Here is a 24,528-nt window from a genome sequence, read left to right on the forward strand (position 1 = left end):
TTTTTGGCAGTGGGGAGAAGTGGGAAGAGCACTTAGATTTTATGTAATATTATACAATAGAGCCTAAGACCTGATGTTTGCTATCCCCTGATGTAGCAGATTGAGTGTTGGTTATTCTTTTATTCATTATCTGAATGCACTAAAACTAAATATTGTAACTCTATACTTAGAAGAGTTTTGTAAAGATAAGTGTACTTTGGTAAAACAGTGAACCTTCGGTATGTTAAATCCATCTGTCTTCCCAAGAAGCCTCAACTTTTCTTCACATTGCAAAGCAAATATCAAAGTGACATTTCATTTTTTTATCAACTTTTGTCAAACACATTACAGAAAACATGTTAAGAATGGAGCATAAAATTTTATATACACAGTTTTTTTGAGCAAATGCCAATCATTCTAACAACCACAAAACCTTTAGATGGGAAAGTAAAGGCAGCTCCCCCCACTCCCATTTTTTAGGAGCATAAATTATTTGATTTTGCATGGCAGAAAGGTGCAATAAAGACAACACTTCTGCTTTCATGTAAATTTACATTTCATACTAAGCAAAAAGAATGATCTATTGTTTGACCTTCCAGCAGTTCTCCCATTAGCTAGAAGGAACACATAGCAACCATGTTATTGAAGGGTCATTACTCTGAATTTTTTACAGCTCAACAATAGGGAGTAAATTGGGGGCTTTGAATCTCAGCTCTGACTAGGAAGAGATGCAGAAAGATAAATACCCATACGAAAGCTCTCTGCATTAAGCAGGGGGGAAAGAGTGGGGGAGAAGAGAATGCCTCTTACTTCTCCAACAGTAAATGCATTATTTTGACATATATAGAAGTAATATACATTTTAGCTATACTTAATTCCATATCAAATGAATGATAAGGAACACTGCATTGTGGGAGCTGCAGCCATGCATACACCTAAGGAGTGCAGAGACACTAAAGCAATCAACGTGACAGGTCATGGTAGAAACACATATGCACATATACACACAGTACAGATTTCTTCAGCTGGATTCCTGCTTGTTTCTATTACATAGGTGGGTAGAGTGAGATCTATGATCTGCAGTAGACCTGAAAGGATTCTGGTTACTACTTATTTAACAAAAGGATCAACTAAAGAGTTCCTTTTCTTTCTTAAGGAGCTTGTGAGCATAAACCTGAAGTGAATGATGGTGAGACAGAACTGTAATCTTCCTTTTGGTACTGAAAAAATTCTTGCCACCATGTGTCAGGGGTGTATACAACATGCATAAAAAAACAGGTGGAGCTTTGATTGCACTGTCATGATTGCCATCTTGCTTTTTTCAACCAAACCCTGCATGTGATGGACCTTAATTGCTTAAAAGCCTCTTTGGCCTATTGTCCCTCCTTATAACCAGTTTTCTCTTAAGAAAATAGAGGTTTTCTCTTGTCCATTCAGTTGTGACCTCAATCCCATTCTCCACTTCTCCCCATTTCTTTCCGATAGTGGAAACAATTTTGCTCTTTGCACAGCTCAAGAAAGCTACCATACTAACAAAATTAAAACAGCAATTTTAATAATGATACCTCCACAAACACACAGATAAACAAAATTAAATCACAGGCAGCAATACCAGTGTTATTAAATCAGCTTCCAGCAGCTTGAAAGTTCAGCTTTAAGCCTTTGTGGCTGAAAGCCCTTTCTAAAATGGACAGCTCCAACAGTCAGAATGTAGCTGAAGAAGAGCCCCGCCCATATCCTCTGGGAGAGAATTCTGGAGCTGGATTACTGAGACTTGGGAAGAAGGATGTCAGAAATGGGGGAGAGGAGCAGAAACGTATCTTTTTCTGCTTAACCCCAATGAAAAAGTGCCCCATTGTACAACAGCTAGAGCTCTAGGAACTCTTCTCCATAAGGCTCCTACATACACATTGGGAAGGTGATTCTCCTCCGTAGTGTGCTGGGTCCCTATTATGTTAGGAACACACATGCTCAACCTATAACAAGAAGAAAAGGTCACACATGCTTGAGTCTACATATGGGAAAAGTCCAGTTTTGCCCTGAGAAACCTTTCTTTCCATCCCATGCAGGAGCAGATAATCACCATTGAATATTATGATTACAGCAGAAGTCCTTGGCATGATATAGCACAAAATCATGCCCAAATTACATAACATTATATAGCATGAAATTATGCCCAAATTCATTATATTTTCAAATATTCTGTTTTAGCTTTGAACAAAGACGCATCCCTAAAAAAAAAGTCCTGTTAAAATTCCATAGTAGACGCAGGGTGCTGGACATGCAACAGCTTCTTTATCGTGGACAGCCTATTTTTTTCCCCCCTTGGTGGGGGAAGAAGTAAAATATTGATTTTTAAGGTAATATTCTATCTGTCACATATGTCTGGCCTCTGCCAAGCTTTAAAGCTTAGTCACCCAAACCTATCCAGTCAAGACACCCACTGCCATATGTTTCGTAATCTGTTACCCCTGGTGATCAGATATATTTTAACATGTTGATGGATACTGACTGTAACCAAACCATATGGGTAGAAAGGGGGAGGAAGGAAGAAAAATGCAGAACATAGTCTGCAAAGAAATGTATGTTAATCCAAATGTACTATTAAAATGATATATAATGCTAATATCCAGCACTATCCAGGTGGTATGAATTTGGTATTACTCAGTGGATTAAGGTGTGTGCAACTAAGTGTTGCAGTAAAACTCAACCACTAGTGAGAACCAGCTCTGGGAATGAGCACTGTAATGCTTTTTCCAGGTTCACAGAATCTGTGAATTGTCTTTTCACAAAATAGCATCAGTCTGGGGGAAAAAAGCATACTAAAAATGAGATAATATTTATTAACAGAGCTGTGGTTGCAAGTATAACTTTAAAGCATTAGGAAGAGTATTTTTCTCATATGCTATACTCTAACCCTCCTATGTGCACTCAGACTGTACGTTTGATGTCCAGCAGGCTCCATTCCGATTTTTCATATTTAGAAAAAGATCTTTGAATTAAAAATGATGGAAAGCTGCTATGCTGCCAAGAAAAATTCCAGCCACCAGCATCACTTTTATTTCCAAAATGTCTTTCAGTTCAAGTTTCTGTATCTTAGAAAATAAAAATGATGGGTTGCTGCAGCCCAATGCTCTGCTTGGAAAGATATCCATCTACTAAGAAAGCAGGAATAACAAAGAGTATCCTACTGGAGGGAGAGGATGGTGGGTGGGATTCTGGTAAATCCTTTCTCACTAGGGCAACCATTGTGTGAAAAGGCAAGTCTACCAGCAACTGTTTTGCAAGCATGTATAGCAGCGTTTCTTAACCTTGGCAGCTTTCAAATGTGTAGGCTCCAATTCCCAGAATCCTTGGAGTCAGAGACCACACATCTGAAAGCTGACAAGGTTGAGAAACACTGATCTATAGCATGATCTCCACATTCCATGTGCCCATCTTCCCCAAAAGGCTGGAGGCTTCTGCTCTAGCTAGATACTGAGCAGACATCTGGATGTATATATCTAACTGATTTGTTCCAGGCCATTTTCCAGTACAATGACCTCTGTATCGTAAGACAACATCAGCTGAATTACACTGGTATAGCCTCTGTTAAACTAGCTCCCAGATGATTAGCTTTCAGCCATCAGCTCCCATCATCCTGACTGTTCAAATGTCCTGCCAGCTTTGGAAGGAGAGGTGGAATCAGAGCTGTAGTCCATTATGGACGTGATGGATTAAAGAGTTTGCCAGCTGGGGGATAAAGTGAGTTAAAGTTCTCCCATTTGCATGGTATCAGGTTGGATAAGGATGAATCAAGCTTTAACACTGCAAGTATGAAAAACCAGGCTGCAGGGGGACATGTCCTTTCTTTAGAAAATTAAGAGAACATTTATTTTGCAAAGGCTAAGAGCTCTGAGTGGGGGATTCCTTGAATTTTATGGGAGGGAAGTGTGCTATTTCTTTTATTATTTACAAGAAAATCTTAAAGTCATACATCAAAAGCAAAGTTTCTGCACTATGGAATAAAGCATGGTGGATGTCATTACTTGTCTCAGTTTCAACTTATTTGATAGTAAATTGGAATTCTTTGGGGAAAAGTAGAGGGGTACCAATACTTTTGGCTGTATCTGTATTGTTGTTGTTATTATGCTTAAAAACTAAGCACGGATCAAAGAAAATAAATTAATGCACAAAATTACAAAATAGACATATTACAAACCTAGGCAGCGCTAACTCTTAAGGAATTAATGGGGTACGAGCAGGTATTTACAATAAAAAGAACAAATAAAGTCTTCTACGTTGCCATTTTCAAACTTATGCTTCTTAGGGCTTTACCCATTTTCTCCCTTAGATTTTTATATTTATTGCTCTCTCCATGAACCACAATTGATCTGCCACCATCTTCTGTTGATCAATCCTCTGAATGCATCTTCTGCCAAAGATGTCTGCAGCATGTAGCTTGCTTTCATTCATCAAGCCAATTCCTTCTCTCTCTTCAACACCCCCCTCAAGGTTCAAAGCCTTCTATTGTTGTTTCTCCACTGCCATGTGACCTTTTCTGACCTAACCATTCCTGACTGCTAATCTATGGAACTCAAAGAGATATATCATTACATCTCAAGCACAACAGCACCAGGACTCAAAATATAGAGAGAAGCAAGCAAGCCTCAAAACCAGTTATATCTAGAAAAGTTATTTCAGAATTGGAATAGCTCGGGTAATTAAGCCAAGAACAATGAAAGCATTTGGACTGTTGTTTTATTTTTATAACATTCTATGTTATTAATTGAGATCTAGTTAAAAAATAGCTTCTTCAAATCTATTTGAAAATGCTGACTGCATTTTATTACATTTGGAAATGTTCTTTTTGACAAGAAGAAGGCCTGAAGTGTACTTAGCATATAGAAGACTGGTGAGAGGTTCTTCTCCCCCCCCCCACCCACCCCCCATGTGTTGCAGTCAGAGTTAATGGACGTACAGCAGCCACCCATTTGGACCACTGTGAGCTTTGCAATTTGCTATAATAGGGTAGTGAAATTATGGTGTTCAATGACTGACTAGGCAGCGAGTGTGGTCATGCCTGCTGTGTGTGCTGTCAATCTTTCAACCTCCACTAGGTTCCACTGTGTTCTTTTGGGCAGCTCTCAGGAAAAGCTCAATACAATTTAGCTGACAACATAAATTTTATTGACAATTTTGACACAGCTCTTGATGGACCACCTAGAAGCCCTGTAGGCCACAAGACATCTCCAAATGGGCTGATCCAGTAGCAACATGCAGGCACAGAGGGGCTGTGAGAATTCTAATTTGCTGCTAAACAAAGAGCTCCTGACTTTATATGACTAACTACAAGGCACAAGTGGAAGGGAACTAATGTTTATGGCTCTGATATATTTACCTAGTATAGACACACAGATAAACTGCTTATATGACCTGGATGATCAACAGAATCAAGCACATTCACAAGGTATCTGTAATCTATATACTACTAAAACTTTCATGTCTGTTTGTCTGTTTGTAACCTTCAATTGGGTGAAATGGTGCATCACAGGGCAACAATTTTTGAACCACGGTACCTCAAATAGGCTAACCTACAGAATGTGTCCAAAATCTGGGACCTATTACTCTGATAGGATTGAAATTTGGCAAAGTTGTGGTCACTTCAGCACCACTGCGCCTTCCAACTACACTTCCCATAAACGTGTAGGTTGTGTGGTGCAAGGAAAGATGGGAGGGGTATATCCTCACTCTTTCCCACCTTCCTATGGCCACTGTGCCCAATCAGCTGGCAGCAAGGCCTGAGTGGCGATTGGCTGCATTGGAATCAAGGCTGAAATTTGAAATCTCTTAATGGCAGTTAGCAGTGAGGGAAGGACCAGGGAGCGACTCTTGGGGACATGCCAGAATGGGGAGCAGAGGCACAGTTTTCCTCATGGTCTGGGGCTCCCTTGGTTCCCCCTCCCCCTAGCAAAGTGGCAGGCAGTTCCACAGGTAGTGGAGGAGGAGGAGGAGGAGAAGGAGGCTTCACTGGGGCTCTGCTGAAGATCGTGAGGGGAGGGGAAAAGGTCCCAGCCTATATTATATGTGGAAAGAAGAATGCTCCCTGCCAGCTTCCCATAAGTCAATAAGCCTGCAGGAAGTATGTACTCTTCTGAGGTGTTGACAGCACTATATGCCTCAGGGATTGAAATTCGGCAAAGTTATGGCTGTGACCCATTACTCCAATGGGACTGAAATTTGATAAAACTCATTTCCAATGCTCCCTGCCAGTTTCCAACAAGGAACATCAATGGGGAAGCTGCCAGGAAGTCAGAAATCACTCCCATACCCACTGCTTTTTTGCTCACCCATGGTCATTCTGTTTCTCTGTTTAAGTAAGGAAATATCTCTGAAATGACCAACAGTTCATGGGTTGTCTAGTCAAATATATGTGTGTCATTGGAACAACGACATGTAAGATGAGACCTAAGGAGGAAAGTCAAACCAAATCCCATGTCATGAGTAAGGATGGCGAGCAGGGGGCTCCCATGCAGGCTGTAAAGTGCATGTGTAGTACTGAGGAATTAAGCAGCCATTCAAAGAGACACAGATCAGGCCCGCCTTAGCCTTTGGGGTTTATATGTCTGGGTTTTTCCCACGCTTATTCAGTTTGTTAGGATTCTGTTTTTGTACCAGTAATTGTCATGAGTGCCGTTGAGCTGAAGACATCAGCGCAATGGCACACATGACAATAACAAGGAAACAGGGGAAGGGGCTCAAGATAAGTAGCCATCAACTTACAAAGACTAAAGAACAAGATACAATGGCTAAGCGGATCGCGAGGCACACCCAAGCTGTTAGCGCTAGCGCAACGGAGATCGCCCAGCTGACAGCAATCACCGGAGGAATAGGGAAACCGATGATGGGCGATCCCGGAGCGCCAGCGGGGCCTCGCAACCCCTCACCTACCGGCAAGACAGCATGTTGGACAAAGGGGGGTGACGTAACCGCGAGTGAGGGGGCGCTGACCGGCGCGGGGTATTTAAACCCTGCACCGGCGCGCTCCTGTCACTCTCAGCTTTTTTCTACCACTGTATCTACACTACGAATAAACCAGAGCCTGCTTCAACGGAATCAGTGTCTGTGTGTTACTCGGAGGTAGGCAGCGCATGACAGTAATAAACATTAGAGAACTACTCCTCATCTCAGCGTGTGTCTCACTGTTAGGACATCCCATCTGTAAAAGGCCAAAACAAAGGTTATGCTTAGTTATTCAAATGATTAATTAACCAGAACAAAATAGTCATGAAAATTATCGAGAGTAAAACTAAATGCAGAATTATGTAACAAGATCCACACTACAGTTCAATTAAAGTAGACTACAATTCAATTAAACTGTCTCTGATAATATAAATTATAATTACAACTAAAAACATGCAACCATGTTATATTTAAACAGCAACATCCTACAATAATATTAACTAAATAATGCAGCATATGCAGCTGAATAGTACTGTTCACAACCTAAAGCAGAATCACAGTTTATCTTTCTATCTATTAAATTTATATAGCTGCCCATCTCACTGATGTGACTCTGGGTGGTGTACAATAAAATAAACAATTAAAACAAATGTTAAATAACCATTAAAAACAATTAAAATATAATAAGAGAATGGGAGAATGCACCAAAATCTCACATAGAATACAAATACCATGGGATCCTAAGCCTGATGAAGAAACCATGTTTTAAGAGATTTCCAGAAGAACAATAGGGTCAGGGCTAATCTAACCCTGGGGGAAGTGATGTTCCAAACGGTGGGTGCTATGGTGGAAAAGGTTTGTCTCCTGGGCCCCATCAGATGGAATGCTTTAGCAGATGGGACTCGTAAGCTGCCCCTCCTGCCAGACCTGATGGGGCGGGAAGATGTAACTGGGGAGAGGCAGTCCCTCAATAACCCTCCCCACCCCCCAACGGAAGGTAGTGGTAATAATTTTGCATTGCTTGTTTAAACATCTGAAATTATGGTGCCCATTAAATCCCAACAGTAATTTTCACAAATGTGAGAATACCACCAAAAAAGCACTTTCCCTTAGGTATTCCTCCTGCACACCCGAACTGTGGGGTGTCTTTTTTTTTTCCTTTAAAATCAAAGCATAACTCAGGGAAATCACCATCAAACCCTTTTCCGATTTGGACATTCTCTTTTTTTTCTCCTCCCATCCCCCTACCCACCCACCCTGAAAAATTGGGTGACTGTGTAGAATGGGGGAAGATACAGAACAGCAGAGACACTTTTTAATGTTTAAACAAAGAATCAATGAACTTTAATTATTTGACTTAAAATGAATTGTAAACAGGTTCCCTTAAGATTATTGCTTAGGATAATTTCTTTAGAATATTCTGTGGGCTCTCACAGCAAGATGACTTCCAGTAACATATATTTTATGAAGTATCTGTGGGCTGGTAATTCTTGCCTTCCCTGCCAATAAATATATATATTCCTAACCTGTCACTTGGATAATTGGAGCATTTCCTTAGGCTAGACTCCTAGCCCCTCTGAAATCTATCCTGCCCACAACCCTAGAAATCCCTCTCCAGTTAATCCACCCCCCTCCTAGAATTTGAACTGGAGGACTTGCCCTCTTTTGCCATTCTTTGAATAACAGTTCCAATACGCAATCATCACAACACCAGACTGTACAGTAAACAACTGTTTTCACAAATCGGCATGCCAAAGCAGCTGATCTCAGTGGATGGCATTTAGTGATATAGGTGAAGATGGTGCTCCAAGTAGCTATTCCCTACTTTAAAGGTCTGCATCAGTAATTCAGACTGGACCCAGTAATGCACCCTCAGGCTGATAGATATTTCAGTGACTGAAGTTTCCAAACACTTCAGTCTGGGATCCATTAATTAGCAATTATGAGATCATAAATCAAACAGGCAAAGACTGGACAAGAATAAAAACAATTCACACTTAGAGGAAATAGACTTCCTATCAGCAACGAAAGTTCATAGGGTAAAGCAGCATTCATGACGAGAGGCAGAAACAATTTAAGGCAGAACATAAGGTCCATGAGATGCTGTTCCAGTGCCAGACTGCACTGGGGTTGGACCTTAAATACAGCTTCTGCTTGAGTATAATTAGTTCTGATTTCCAGCACCAGGCTATTCCTGCATAGCTCTGCTTTGACAGATGCTTCACGTTGCCCTGCTTTCTGACTTTTCCCATAGACTTTTCCCATGTGGGCAGGCTGAATGAAGCCCCAGTTCAAGATCTGAATCATAAGGCCCAGGTTCAAGAATGGTGAGTTTTGATGCCTTCTCATCAATGTTACTAGAGCTGAGACTCTCTGTGGCCAAGTCCCTAACTGCCCTGTCCGGGTGATCTTCCTTATCTGAAGATGGTTCCTCAGCTAAGAGCATGGCACATCAATGTACTGGATTATTTGCATCCTCATCTAAAACTATTGGCAATCTCTTTCAAAAGTGTTCTGTTCTGAGTATGAATTGACCAGGAGGGGATAGAATAAAGTTATTTATTTACAAATTCACAATTATTTACACAATTTAGAGCTTAGTTCAAAAGACAGCAATAATAGTCTTCGCTCAATCCCATCCTGGTAGGAAGGCGGAACAAATCTGAACTGCAGGGTTCTGGGACATCGTTGGGCAAAGTTCTGACATAGCACACGGCAAGGCAGCAAGACTGGGCTCAGCTGGAGCACACAGTGAGGCAACAAAGCAAGATTCTGCTGTGGTTTGTGGCAAGGCAGCAAGGCTAGGCTTGACTGTGGTTTGTGGCAAGACGACTGGGCAGGACTTGACTGTGGAGCATGGCAGGATGGCTCGGCTCGGCTGAGGAACACAGTGAAGTGACGGGACAAGACTTGGCTGAAGAACACGACGAGGTGGCAGGGCTAGACCTGGCTGGGAAACACTTGTATGAAGAACACCACAAAGCGGCAGGACAAGACTTGGCTGAAGAGAACAGTGAGGCAACTGGGTGAGGCTCGGCAGAAGAACGCAGCGAAGCGGCAGGACGAGGCTTGGCTGGAATGTGCAGCGAAGCAGCAGGGCAAGACTTGGCTGGAGGACGCAGCGAAGCAGTGCTCAATACATGGTCCAGATTCGGAAGGCAGGGCTCGGTAGCAGCCTCTGAGTCTTCACAGGCACGGACTGGCTCGGAGTTCGAAGACTTGGCGGTTGAAGGCGCAGGATCAAATTGGAGATCGATGAATGCAGGCTTCAATGGAGCTTTTAGCAAACAGTTGTCTCCAGCAACCCGATCCTGGCACTGGTGTCCTTTTATTCTGTTACCTTCCTGCTGTTTTTCATCCATGGCCAATCAGGCTTCTTTCTGCTTCGTGTGCTTTTCAGTTCTCCTTTCCTGTGCACTCATAGGTATTAGCAAATCCGCCTCCTGGCTCTCACCAATCCAAAGCTCCGAACCTTGCTGAATCATGCTCTATTTCAAATTTCCCGCCTTTATCATTATTACCAACGTTCAACTCTAACTCCCCCTCCTCTAGATCAGAGTCAGACTCCATTCTGACAAAAAACAGGTTGGCCCCTTCAAAATCCTTCCCAAAGGATTTCTGTCCCCTGCAGGTTAAAATTTAGCTTATTTTCTTCTCCTGGCTCAAAGCCAATCTTAGATCCTGATTCAAGAGTTCAATAGCTACTCTGGATGCGTAGGTAAAGTGGAATTTGTCCCTCAGCTAAAAACTTGAGAGAATTTTTAAAGTGGTGAATATTGGCAATTTCTTTTCCTCCCACTAGTCCACTTCTACCTTTCTCTTTGTCTTCTTCTACACCTCCTGTATTTGAATTTATTCCTGTCTTGGGAGACAACTTTGACAAATCATAGAGGGATCTCTTTATATTACTTCCATTGCTGATCTTTTTCCTTCGCTTCTGCCTATTCTTTTACCCCTTCTCCTGTCCTATATTATCCCACAGTTTTCCAGACTCTTTTAGGCATGCTCTTCTTTGTCACTTCTTCAAGAAACCCTCCATGGACCCCTTCTTATGATCAACTTACCAGACTGTGCCTTGGTTCCTTTTTTGTCTAAAGTTCCTGATAGAGCTTGATATTTATTTTTAGTAAATTTTCACTGGTATCATTGACTTAAAAACAACTTGTGTGTTTATGTGTGATTTTTTTCTAAAAAACATTAAATTTCTTTCATCCTCCACAGGATTATCCTGAACAGACTAGGACATGATGCATTTACATACCTGGAAAAGCAAGTGCAGTTTAATCTTGAGACACATCAAAAATATAATGACTATTGAACAGATGTCCTGCAGCATCATTTTCTGAACCAGACCATCTAGATATGACCAAAGTTTCTGTGGGCATAGCTGGGAAGGGGAATAAACATCAGCGTGGAGACCATTCCAATGGAATATGTTTAGCGTGATGATTAAAACTCAGTCATCTTTAGATATTTAAAAGGTGTCATGTAATAAATATGCTTGTTATCTCTTGCTTCAGTGTGTAAAACTAAGAAAAAACTTAGAAATTACTTTCTGATGGTACTAGCTGTTCTCTGAAGGTGATGAACATCAGTGATTTTAACCAGAAGATAAATAGTAATCTATTAGAGGTGTTGTAGTGGCAGATTATGATTATGATTATTTTGAATGGAAAGAAGAAACTCCCAAAGCTTGGAGAACCTCAACTTAAAGTATATACTGGAACTTAAGTTTTAAGAAGCTCTTCCAAATTCTAGTTTTACATAGCTATGCAAAAGCAGGCCCTAGTTAAATCAGGAATGTGCAATCTTATTTAAGCTAAGTGCTACAATAGGTATAGGAGTAGCATCTTTTATTCATTTATTAGTTTTATCTATTTATTTGCTTGCTTGGTTTAACTTGATGTACTGCTGATTAGCAATGTAGAATTTTGGAGATGCACACTAAAAATGGATTGGAAAGGGCAATTTTATTTTTATTACATGAATTTTAAACACAATATGCTATATATTTAATAATCCCCGCCTTCACTTTACAGTTCATTTGGTGCCAACTTTTGTGCAGTCTGAGGAGTTGCACCAAGGCTTCATTCCTAAGGAAGCAAATATAGGATTGCAGTTTAAAGTGCTGAATATAGTGTGATTTCCTGCCACTAACCAACACTACATCTCCAAAGGACAGGATGTATGAAACCGCTCCCCACGCTGTCCAGATGGCTTTAAGTATAATACCACAAATGCTCAGTACTCACAGAAAATAGGATCTCTACTAGCTAGCTGTCAACTTTTTGAAAAGCAAACAATGGGACCTCATAATGAAGCATGCTTATTCCATCCAGGACTTCTGATAAAACCAAGTGTATAATGCATTTAACTACACAGGTTTTATCCAGGTATTCCTTTTCTTCTCTGTGTAAATGGTAATTAAACATTGGTTTTCTGTACCTACCACATTATTAAAATAAGGATGATCTCATGAATACTCTTGACTAACACACACACACGCCCTCATATATGTGTGCACCATGTCTTTGAGACAGTCTTGATTCCTGGCGACTGCCTGGACGAGTCCCTGCAGTTTTCTTAGCACCATTTTTGGAAGTGGTTTGCCATTGTCTCCTTCCTAGGTCTGAGAGAGAGGGAGTGGCCCGAAGTCACCCAGTTGGCTTCTATGCCTAAGACAGGACCAGAACTCACAGTCTCCCACTTTCTAGCTAAGTGCCTTTAACCAGTATACCAGACTGGTTTCCAAATAGATAGATTTTATTTGTATTATACTTTATTGATTAGTCTATTTGACCATATCAAAACATCAGCCGCAGTAAAATACAGTAAGACAAAATAAGGTAAGATACAATATAATGAGATAAAATGGGCTCCAGTGAGATAAAATAGATAAAATATAGTAAGGTAGGGTAAAATAAAAATAAAAGGTAAGATAAAATAATATATGATGAAATGGAATACAGAGATGGATATTAGGATGGATATTAAGCTCAAAGACAATATATGTTTAGGTGAATTGCATGCAACCCCAATGAGTTCTATAAAATGTATTTTCTGTGTGCGATGTTAAAGAATAGCAACACTGACCTAATATCTACAAAGAAGTATTATCACAGATTCCAAGTCCAGGGCAGACCCAGATAGATAGATACTGTACACGAACACATAGACATATAAAAACACTCTCACCTCTATATACATAGACACATCCCCAAATATTTTCTTTTTCTCTTTTTTCAGGGTTGAATAAAAATTATGCTGTGAGCCTCTGCCATCTGCCTCTAATCCCTAACCTTAAGCCTTTGGGGATGGAGGAGGCTTTGTCTGATCATATATTTAAGCTACTAAAGTTCCACTACTCAGTTTTCATGGTCAATTGAATCCTTCTCTAATGACAACGCCAGTAAGAGGAACAGGCCCCTTGTTCTAAAATTCTGGGAAGAGTGCCATTTCTAGTTGCTGCAAGAAATAGTTGAGGGTTTCTAAATCTACCAAATAATTTTTAGAAGAAAGGGCTAAAAAAGTCCCAACTCTCATTAAAATGGTTTCTTTATTTGTAAGATTCTCAGAAATAAAAAAGGAATAATTCTTAGTTATTTCTAACTAATTTACAGTTACAGAAAATGTAAACTATTCTAGAAATTGCAAAGAATAAAGTAGCCAAATATTTTCAAATCATCTAAGCTGCAAGCTGTTTGAAGCGTGTCCTCTGATTAACACAGGAACTCCACTCTACTGTCTTGCTTCTACAAGCAAAGTGTAAAATGGAAGCACCCAAAGCTATCTTTCTGTAAGAGCCTTTTATTTCTTACAGAACCTTTTGATGTGAAGTGTTTAATGTCTGACATCAAGCATTTAAAAACAATATTTTAAGCATATTTCCAATTAAAATATTTGTAGATTTAATCAATCAAAATGAAACAGAGCCTTAAACTGTGACTGAAAGTTGCTAAAGTAAAATAGAATTTAAATCTTTTGGAAAATATTCAAGGCATGGCATGCATAAATCCTGATGTATCAGTTAAAAATAGACTGTGAAATAACATTCTAAAGGTTTGTATATTCGTAATAATCAAAGGTATTATTTTCAGATTTATTATGAAAGTTAACATAAGGAGAAAAGCCTTCCTATTAATGTATTCTAAAATACTTCTAGCAGTTCTAATTTCAAACACCTTGGCTCATTTCCAATAATTTATAAGTAGCCTTAAATTATATGTAATAACACAGGAAATGGATGACCTGTGCTTTTTGTTTTCCCTAACTAATTCCAAATTACAACTTTCTCTCAGTTACAACCTATTCTTCTTGCAGCAAGATGTACGAGCTGTCCCCACAATGAAAACATGTATTTAACTAAGAGGGGAAACCTCCATGTTTCTGTTCATGGATGTTCTTTCACACTACATACTTTGGAGTATATTCCTGAATATCTGGAAGGCATCTGTATGTACCGAAATTTGATGTTATTAAGTATCAAAGCTGAGCCCACTCTCTGAAAGTATGGTACATAAATGAATCACCTAGTAGACCTTATCCTAGGTAGTTAACTGGACCTTTTGATAGCTGTTTAATTCTACAGAAATACATTTATTCACAAAATCTTTTATCATGCCACACTGATGAGCCCTATAGACCTTTCCCCTTCAAGCTGCCTTGCTGAATAAGGAACAAGATTCCTAACGAGTTTAAATGAGCTAATTTCTACATTTTGTATTATTTTAAAATTGACAAGTTCTGAATTTCTTTCTGTTTGATCTTTTAATAAATATGCTCAGCTTAGTTCTTACATTTAGCCGAGGCTGCCCTAATTTGTGTCCTAAACTCTGGAACGTACAGCTTTGCCGACTGTTCAGAGAATAAAGGAGACTTGGGAAACAAAGCTGTAAAAATCTGAATACCTGCAACATCTGCCACAATTTGTCCAAACATCCACAACTTCTCTATTCCATTATTTCAGCATGAAGTTGTCCACATTTAGGTGGCAGATTCCAAAAGAGACTTTGTGAGTGCAAGTCATGTGTACATGTGTATGTTATCTATGAGAGTTTTATACAACCACTTCAGCAGGATAAATGAGAAATGAATAATCAACATCTTATTGGATTCAGGGCTGTTGATTCTTCATGGAATGTTACATGGAACTCACAATTAACTGAAGCATGCATTTAGGAATGTACTTACTCATTTTTTTCACAATATATTTATATATGCAAGAGTATTATTATTCTCTTAGCAAATCTATGGACACTTCCACACAAGGACTCTGTGCCATTATAGACCTCTTGTATCCTAGGAGATCAGCTATGTTTGGCAGCTGACCTGATTTATTTTTGGTTCAGCAGCAGTGAAATTGATTATTTGGCAGCGGTGAGGCTCTGCAGAGCTTGTGGGTGGCCCGTTTTCCCACAGAAGAAAACTCTGGCCTCAAGACACCTAAGCTTAGTAGTATATTTCATTTCCTTTTTGTCTGGATCCACAAGATTTAGGAGGTCCAGATAATTAATTCAAATAACAGTGAGTACCATTACAGGGAGGAAAAATTAATTGTTCAGACCCAGATTCTTTTAAAAAGTTGATAGCCCAGGACAGAAATTAAATTTGTTCTAAATATGGTTAATATCTAACAATTAACATCACAACATATAATAGTCTCCACATATTTAATACTTTCCTCTGACACATTAACACAATTTAGCAGCATTTAAAATAGGTTCTAGGGGTTGTATGCAGCACTGCAGTAGTTAAAATATCCCTTCCTTATTTAGGATATGTGGAAACTGCATGCTCAGTGTGATCAATATATAGCTTCAAACCAAATAGAAATACTATCCATGGGAGACAGACACTTTGGTATCCTTTTGTGTTAAAGATAATATACAGGGAGGTAGGATTCTCCATGGAGAAGAGGAAGCAGATAATGAATATGTGAAACTGCATCAGGGCAAATTCAGAAGGTGACTAAATGGTCGAGAGACAAAGCCTTGTGTTTAATTCCTAAATATTCAGGGATTCTATTGATCTAGCTTCCCCAACACGGTACCCTTCAAATGCTGGTTTATGGAATGACAGCAATTGCAATCCACACAACTAGAAAGGAAAAGACAGGGAAAAGCTGGATGAACTCATATGCAGCAACTCTCTTGGGCTTCTGCATACTTCATCAGCAAGCATATGAAGGCATGTAAATAATCAGGAAAAAGTGCTGCAGTAAATGTAGAAGTAAGATAAAGTACAGCCAGGTTTCCATCATTAACTGATACACCGCGTTAGTATACTAAAATTATTACCTTAATAGAAATCCCTCCAGAATGAGGGAGGGAGAGAAAGAAAGGGAGAGCTTGCTTCTATGAATAGCATCCCCCTGCCTCTAATGAGGTCATTCGTGACATCCCTGAGTAGCACTGCTTGTGCTAAGCAACTTAGTAATATATCTTACCCATTTCATTCTTTCCATTTCACGCTTCACAGTTTAATTTCATTTCCACCACTGAAGTACAGCAGAGTAGTTAGCTACCCACTGTACTACTTTAGATGTTGCTGAAAATTCAATTATATCTGAGAGAAAGAAAAACAATTGGAAAAAGAGTAACTTTGATCATAACTTAAGTTGAACATACTTAAATTTGTTCACAAAATTGTGAGTTGATGGAGAACTTCTTCACCTTGGCAGGCATGCAATGGTCAGCAAAATGATCACTGTATTTTGCTATCCTCTTAATATGGCAACTTGCAACTATTTGTAAAATTGGCCATCTCAGCCTACAACAAACATCAAGGGAAAGGTCATCCCTGGAACCAAAGCTGCATTTTCACTTGAATGCTAGCTGCTATTCTCTTTCTGAGTAAATGGGTTTTCTTTTGGGGTTTTCCCCCATTTGGTTGTATTTTTATCCAATCGGCAGAAGGCAGATATACAGTTCCACTGAAATCGTGCTTTCTAATCTCAGCATAGCCAATATACAAGAAGGTCTGAAGGAGCATCATGTGAAGAAAGAAGTTATACTGGTGAATTCACTGGAGTGAATCTGGCCAGGTATTTCTGCTCCAGCCTTCCTGAGAAGGGATGGCCTGTCCACAGTAGTCCATATTCTTGTCAATTTCTATTTCAGTTACTACAACATGTCCTTAAATTCAACTCAGAAATTGCAGCTTGTTCAGAATATGGCAGTGAGGTTTTCCCCAGAACATCCTTCCAAAACCACATAATACCAATCCTAAAAGAATAGCTCTAGCTACCAATGCATTCCTGGTTAGAATTCAAGGTTTAAGCCTATCAGTGGGTTAAGAGCCTGATATCTAAGGGATATCCACCCGTATATCTTCCAGGTGGACATGCCCCAACATTAAAATCTGCACTCAGGACTCTCCTTGGTTTTACATAGCCAGAAACACTCAACACTTTCCAGAAAACTCCATTGGGTGAACATGCTTTCTCTTTTAGATGCTGGCAGACAGTACAGTTCAGAGCCTGCTGGGGAATTCTAGAGAATCAACTATTTAAGTGTCCTAAAATTAAGGATGCAGGAGTGGGCCTCCTCTATTGTGGCACCCAGGATAGCATGAACATTATCTGCCTTTTGGTACCATGTGACAACCTGGCTTTTTACTCTTGTTTTCAGTACTTAGTGACCACAGCCTGAAGTTATCTCATTAACAAAGAAAGCATTTATTACTGCATGCTTTAAAAAGTGTGTACTGAATTATTATTTACTTGTTTTTATTATTTTAACTTGAATTGTAACCTATCACAAGATCCTCTAAATAGTACACCTATAAGTATTTTAAATAAACAGAGTTCTATGTGCAAAATATAATAAATATTTAGGCTGGCGATCAACATTGTGTGGTCAGCTGATCATTCCATGAAGAATTTGAAAGAAGGGGGAAAAGTCTCTTCCCCATTCAACTGTGAATAAACACATACAGACATTATTTTGAAATTTATAACAGACACGCCATTCTTGGCCATGCTCTGCGAGATAAGTTGATCTCACTTTCCTTACATTCTTTAATTTACTTCTACTCTTTATGACCAAGGAAGATTAATGGAAAGTGAATAGTTCAGTACATTATCATTAGTAATCTTGGAGGCAGGCATCCCATATAATTATAATCCACATGGTTAATATAAGCCAGTTTATTGCAAAGGATTGCACAGTTCAGATGGAAACAGATCTGCAAAGCAGTACCTAAAGGATATGAATTGCTTGGGAATCAATCACTTGAAAGCTCTGGCAACTATAAGAGATGAATAGCTTTCAGAAACTTAAGTAAATGCTTCATTTTGAGTTAAAAGCAGCCATGGACATTATGGGATGGCCTCATTTTTAACTAAAATCTAACTGTTCCTTCTGGCAGATGCAAAATAGGAAAACACTTTGTCCTGTGACTTTATATAGAAATTATTATAAATGACATTGAACCCATGTTATTTGAAGGACTGGGTTTCTCATGGCTCCACCTGCCCACATCCAAAAATTGACCACAGATCCTTAATGAACAGAAAAGTTAGGGTTTTTTTTCCCTAGGGTGGCCTTATTATTAAGTAATACCTTGTCATGGAATGTCAAATCTGGCTCCCTCCTTACTATTTTATAAATGAGCTTTGAATACTAGAAGTTCCAGTTCCTTCTTTTAATGAATAGGTGTTGCTCTTTTTAGTAAATGAAAGTTATTTTGTAAATAACCACCATTATTTTAAAAATGGCTTATGCTGCTGTTTTACCTGTGTTCTATATTTTGTATAATTATATCTGGTAAACTGCCATGGGTGGCATACAAATGCTTACATAAATAATCTAGAGTAAGGACCCACAATAATTCTGACTGAATAGTATGACTTCCATATTCCAGTTTGTCCTAATGTTTTTCTTAGCAGAAATTACATTAATTAATTGGAAGAGATGGTCATACTGCAATGACTGTTAGCTGCTATAGTCACAGTACAGTCTTGATCTCCCTGTGTCAGCTTTTTACAACACTTTATCTTCCAAATAAATTGGAGTACAATTTTTATAACTCCCAGATAGGAGTCACAGAGGTTTTAATCTAGCATGTTTCAAGGACCTCAAGTTGAAATGGCTGCATTATGTAAATGCAGATGGACTCTGAATAGTCTATTATTTAGATTTATCCGTTCATCTTCTGCAAAAGAATTCAGATTCAGGAATTCTATGATCTTCATGAAGACTGCTAATTCCCTCCATTTTAAAACACAGGTATTTGGAGAGTTTATTTCAGAAATATCTTAATTTTGCAAAAATGTTCTGCTATCAACAAAACTGTTGCCAACAACATGGTAACTTTCATCCAGAAACAGATATGATGCTTTCATCTGACTCCACATTTCAAATTTATTACACAAGTTTACAATGTACATGTAATTTCTTTCTTCACCTAAAATTCTGCCTTATTACAAAGTCTACTTTGCACAAGTATAAAGGTAAATAAAAATCTACACAAGGCAATGTTTCATCTTTTCATTCCCCTCATAGCCACTTAAACATCCCACCAAATAAAAGGTTTCCTGGAGGCTTGGGAATCTCGATAGACAATTGAGATGGAACCAAAGTATTGGTGGGAAAGAAGGCAATTGTCCCAAACTATTCTTCCATTCACTTTTTTTACAACCTAAACCAATGTCAGCACATCCTGATCATGGAGAGAGAGAGAGATATGCATGCAACTGTATGCTCATAGGGTCTGCACATCCTATCCATTCAACTGACTACACATACATTGAACACAGCCAATCACAACCAATCTACATTCAGCATATTCATATGCCTAGGCATTCTCTATCAGCTTTTCCCAACCTGATGCCCTTAGATTTCAGATGTTTTGCCACTCTATCCAATTTGATTTGAACAGATACATTTTAAAAAATATAGTGAAATTCTTTAAAATCCCCAAAATGACATTAAGCTAAGTGGTTGAAATGGATATGTTTCCTCATTTAGTCCTTTTTGGAATGATGTCCAACGCATAAATATATTTTGTACATGGTTGTGATCCATGGCCTTTAGAGTTCTTATGAAAAATGAAGTAGATCAATAACCATAAGTAACTGTGTCATGCAAATGCAGTCTATATAGGACCTACAAGAGCCAGACGCAAGGGTCCCCTCACCCATGGAAACTTATTGGGTGGCTCTGACTTCATCTTCATCTTTCAGCCCAACCTGCCCACAGGGTAGTGAGAAATATTGGAGGAAGGAGTGCATTGATTCACCTTTAACCCCTGGAGAGGGGATATAAATTAAGAAATCTAGCATCTATTATTAATCTATAAATCCTAACCTTTGGTTTAAAAATAAAATAAGGCCATTTGAGTATCTTGTAAACCCTCTGATATGCCTTCTTACTGGAAACACCATCCATAATGTCATCAACAGAGTCAGACTTTATTATGGGTCACTAACCCAGACTTCATTTAAAAAAAAGTATGTAATGCAAAGCACAGTGATAAAAAAGCCTCTAGTCATGCACAATCTACTTTGCTGTTAAGAACCCATGAATTCTATAGGCTACAATTGTAAACTCTGCAATAGCAAGAGTCATCTTGGGATCTTTATCTGCCAAAAGAAGCTGTATACAGATTTCTTTTATCTGACCTGGAAGTAGGCTAAGAAGAGCTATTAGTAACTCATTGCTGGTCTCTTGATTAAAATTACAGAAGAGCAGGATATGGTCCACTGACTCTTTGCAGGGACAAAGCCTTTTGGCATAGGAGATTTTGTGGTATTTACCCTCTAACACTACTGATGTTAAAATAGTGTAAAGGCCCTCCAAAGTTGGCTATTTGTAAGTTGGGTCAGATATAATGCTGGTTTAAAATTAAATCTACTGTGTCCTAATTGAGCTCTAAGTGACATCTTGGTATATAGTGTATGTAATTCTATGTCAAAAATCCTTTGCTTAAGGCCTACCGTTGCCTGATCTTGTACAAAGTGTATCGGCTTCTCCTCCCACCCCCGATCCATAATGTCCTCATTCATGTGGATATACCTTCTAGCACTGGTAACAATAGCTTCAATTGGAGGTTCTTTGTTCATTTTATGTGATTTAAACCTTTCTTCTAATGAAGTATAAGAGGCAACATTACATGGATAACAAAATGTTATCAAATGCAAGAACCCTTTTTATATTTTTAATGGTACAATACCTGTTATTGTTGTTGTGGTGCCTTCAAGTCAGTGTTGACTCCTAGCGACTGCCTGGACTAGTCCCTGCAGTTTTCTTGGCAAGATTTTGGAAGTGGTTTGCCCTTGCTTGCTTCCTCTGGCTGAGAGAGAGGGACTGGCCCAAGGTCACCCAGCTGGCTTTGTGCCTAAGGTGGGACTAGAACTCATGGTCTCTTGGTTTCCAGCCCAATGCCTTAACCACCACACCAAACTGGCTTTCTGTACCTGTAGTAACTCCTTATGAATAGGAAACTCCTCTTTATGTATATATCTATTTCTTTAATTATGTACGTTTCTTTGGAAGGTCCTTGTATGCACTGGACTATTTTCACCAATATCTGAATTATTTATAGGATACTAGGATGTTGCTTGCCGTTTTATAAGCTGACTTCTAATTACTAGTCAAATGCATTGCTGTGGCTGAGAACTAATCATTCATCTGAAAACAGAGTTGCTGAAAGATCACCATGATTATTTCTGGTTTGGTAAGCCATTAAATCATACAATATTTTTCTTGATCTAAAAGCCAGAGAGCAAAACCTGTGAAACAGAGACCACGCTTGTAGAGATTCAGCTGCAATGATAAATGATGGTTAGTTAGAAAACTCTGTGAGATGCCAACATTCTTCCGCAAAGTAACCCTCTCCTTATTCTAAACCTGTCCAGATGAATTATTTGCTGCATTCTTCTTTTTCATGGTCACCGAATAAAAATAGTGTAATTTGTTTTGGACATGCCATTGTCACACAGTGCTAGATTGCTAAGTTAAAAGAAAATACATTCTTTTTTCCCCCAGTCCCAGTTTGTGTAGGTCAGAAGACTTCTATCACATTAGTAATCTAATGAATAATAGCTGAATGTTTTCAGCGCTGGAATCTCCTCTTCAACAATCTTTACTAATCTTTTGATTTGCAAGTCAAATGGTTTATCTATACATTATTCAATTCAGCCAATTATTTAAACCATTATGTAGAACATTTTCCCAAAAAGCAGTCCCTCAACATATTTTGGACTTCAATTTCTAACAGGCATGGACAATGATAATGGATAACTTGTAGGTCAAACATATGGATGGACATAGATTGGAGCAACTGACTTAGAACGAGTTTCCAAAACTGTGTGTCTCCCAGAGGTTTTTTTTTAGATTGTTTACCCCACCTTTATTATTTTTATAAATAATTCAAGGCAGCGAACATACCTAGTACTCCTTCCTCTACCTTAGCATAATGAATGAACGAACTCTGGGGACCTTAAGCTCACATTAACTCTTTCCATCCTCTCAGTCAAATAAATTCAATTATTTATATAAAATATGTTAGTATGTGCTTGTCTGAGCACCCTCCAAAAATAAAAACATACACCATCCCTTTTTAAAAGCCACAAAAATAAACAAAAACAGAAGTAAAACAACAGCACTGAATTCTGAAAGAGCTTTCCTCAACTGCTGTCTTCCAAATGCATTGGACCTACAGTCACAGAAATACCAGGCATTGTTCCCACTTATTATTCTAAACTCCCCCTGAAATGAAAGGCTCATCTATTCCATCTGAATGTCTAATACTAATAGATCACTACAGTTTCTTAAATATAAAAAAAATCCATGCTGTCTATAGAAAGTATAGCTCTGCAAGAAAGTATAGCTCTGAATTTTCAAATCCCACTGCCTCCCTTTCATTGATCTGTTTTTTTCAAAGATCTACTCAGTAAAATATTTCCTATCTACTTTATTATCCAATTTCACAACTAATATGAAATAAGCTTCAGTATACTTAGCCAGGACTCTCACTGATATCAAGAGGCCCATTCAGCACCTAAACTGTTCTGTTTGCAAGGCACGACCATATCCAGCTGTTCTCCATCATGCTACTGTTACCTTGGGGCTTATTTGATTTGAGTTATGCTTTTGAGACCTTCTAGTTATTTTATATATTTCAATTACCAACTGCATTTTCAGTTCAACTTTTTGGCTTGGTTTTTACAAAACCTCTTACCATCCAAGCTGTGACAAAGTCTCCCATCCAGGTCCCCACTGCTGCTGCTTTCATAAAACTTTCATTCCTGATGCCCATGAAGTCTGTCACAATGTATGTTCTGTAAATACAAGCATATATATTGTAAGTTACAGTCACTTACAGCAGAATAATTTATAATCTGGCTCCGCTGTCACTAGGAAAGAAGGGAAATGCTCCAACTTTCAGCAGTAACTGTGCTTTTGCTCTGCAGCTTAGATACTCATTTTCTTTATCCATTGCATTTATAGTCTGTCTTTCATGAATGAGCTCAAGGAGACATATAGGAAACTCTCTAATAGAGCTGTGCAGCATTCAGATTCAATCTCCAAAACATGCCTTGGATATGCAGAAGCCTGATTATACGAATATCTGTATCCAACATCTTAAATCACCTGCATCTTTTCCCATTATCCCAGGAAAGGATATGGCAGTTTAAAGTGCTGTAGACATTCCTATGTTCAGATTCCTGCATATTTCAAAGCACTTTTTGGAAACTGAATCCAACACACTACATAGCATGATTCCGTAAGTCTCCTATGATGTCACTGACCAGATTGACACCTGTTTAGTGTTAACAAGGTGCTCTGAAAACCTCACTTTTAGACTTAAAGTATATACAACCTGGCAGGGGAAGACTCTCTAGATGTTCTGGAGTTCAGCTTTCCAAATCCCATTTATCATGACAGCTGAGGCTGGTGGGAGTCATAGTCCAAAACATCTGGAGGATACGAGATTGTCTATTTTTGGATTTAGAAGCTAGATACAATCTAGCAGCTGATCCTTTGTGTCTTCACTGATCACATTAACATGAGACCAACAGCTCAGTCATTTTCAGATTAGGTGAAGAGGTATTGTTTCTCCCCCCCCTTTTTTTTTTTTAAATCAAAAGCTGGTTGTTGAGTAATTCACCCCACCCAGGGTCTCCAATACAATAAAAATCCACTGCATCGTAACAACAACCAGGCTGTTTCACCAAGTCTTTAACTTGTAAGAGTTCCCAGTGGAATTGGGCACCACTGAATAATTAAATGAGGTAATGCTGAATTGTTTTTATTGTTTGCTGTAGTTTCGTAGTTTTGTTATGAGCTGCTGAAAGTCTTCCTCAGTGCAGCACTATAAACATATGGTAAATAGATTTTAAAGGACAATTTTCATTAACTATTTCTTTAAGAAAGCCCCAAGAGCTGTTCTTCATAGACAAGGCTGGGACTGTCATAATCTGATACTGTATCAAGAGTAAATCTCTTGACAGCAAATCCAACAAGTTGTATCATAAAACCAGGGCTACTGAGTCTGATGAACTTTTAGCCAAGTTGTTTCAGGCTATAACCCTGAGCTATTTAGCTTAAGATACCTAACTAAATGAATGACATAATTTTTGGGTGGGGGTACTAATATTAATTC

The 24,528-nt window shown here is 38.8% G+C and overlaps 1 protein-coding gene across 1 annotated transcript in view; it reads right to left on the reverse strand.

Moving 5' to 3' along the window:
- The window catches only part of TMEM117 (transmembrane protein 117), a 237,953-nt gene that overhangs the window by 115,320 nt on the left and 98,105 nt on the right, over window positions 1–24,528 (reverse strand). The window contains exon 4 of the mRNA XM_063309394.1: window positions 23,104–23,203. Coding sequence (XP_063165464.1) covers window positions 23,104–23,203 — 100 coding nt within the window. The remainder of the gene's footprint in view (window positions 1–23,103; window positions 23,204–24,528) is intronic.

The sequence above is a fragment of the Candoia aspera genome, chromosome 7 (genome assembly GCF_035149785.1).
Source record: "Candoia aspera isolate rCanAsp1 chromosome 7, rCanAsp1.hap2, whole genome shotgun sequence".
NCBI classification, from domain to species: Eukaryota; Metazoa; Chordata; class Lepidosauria; order Squamata; family Boidae; genus Candoia; species Candoia aspera.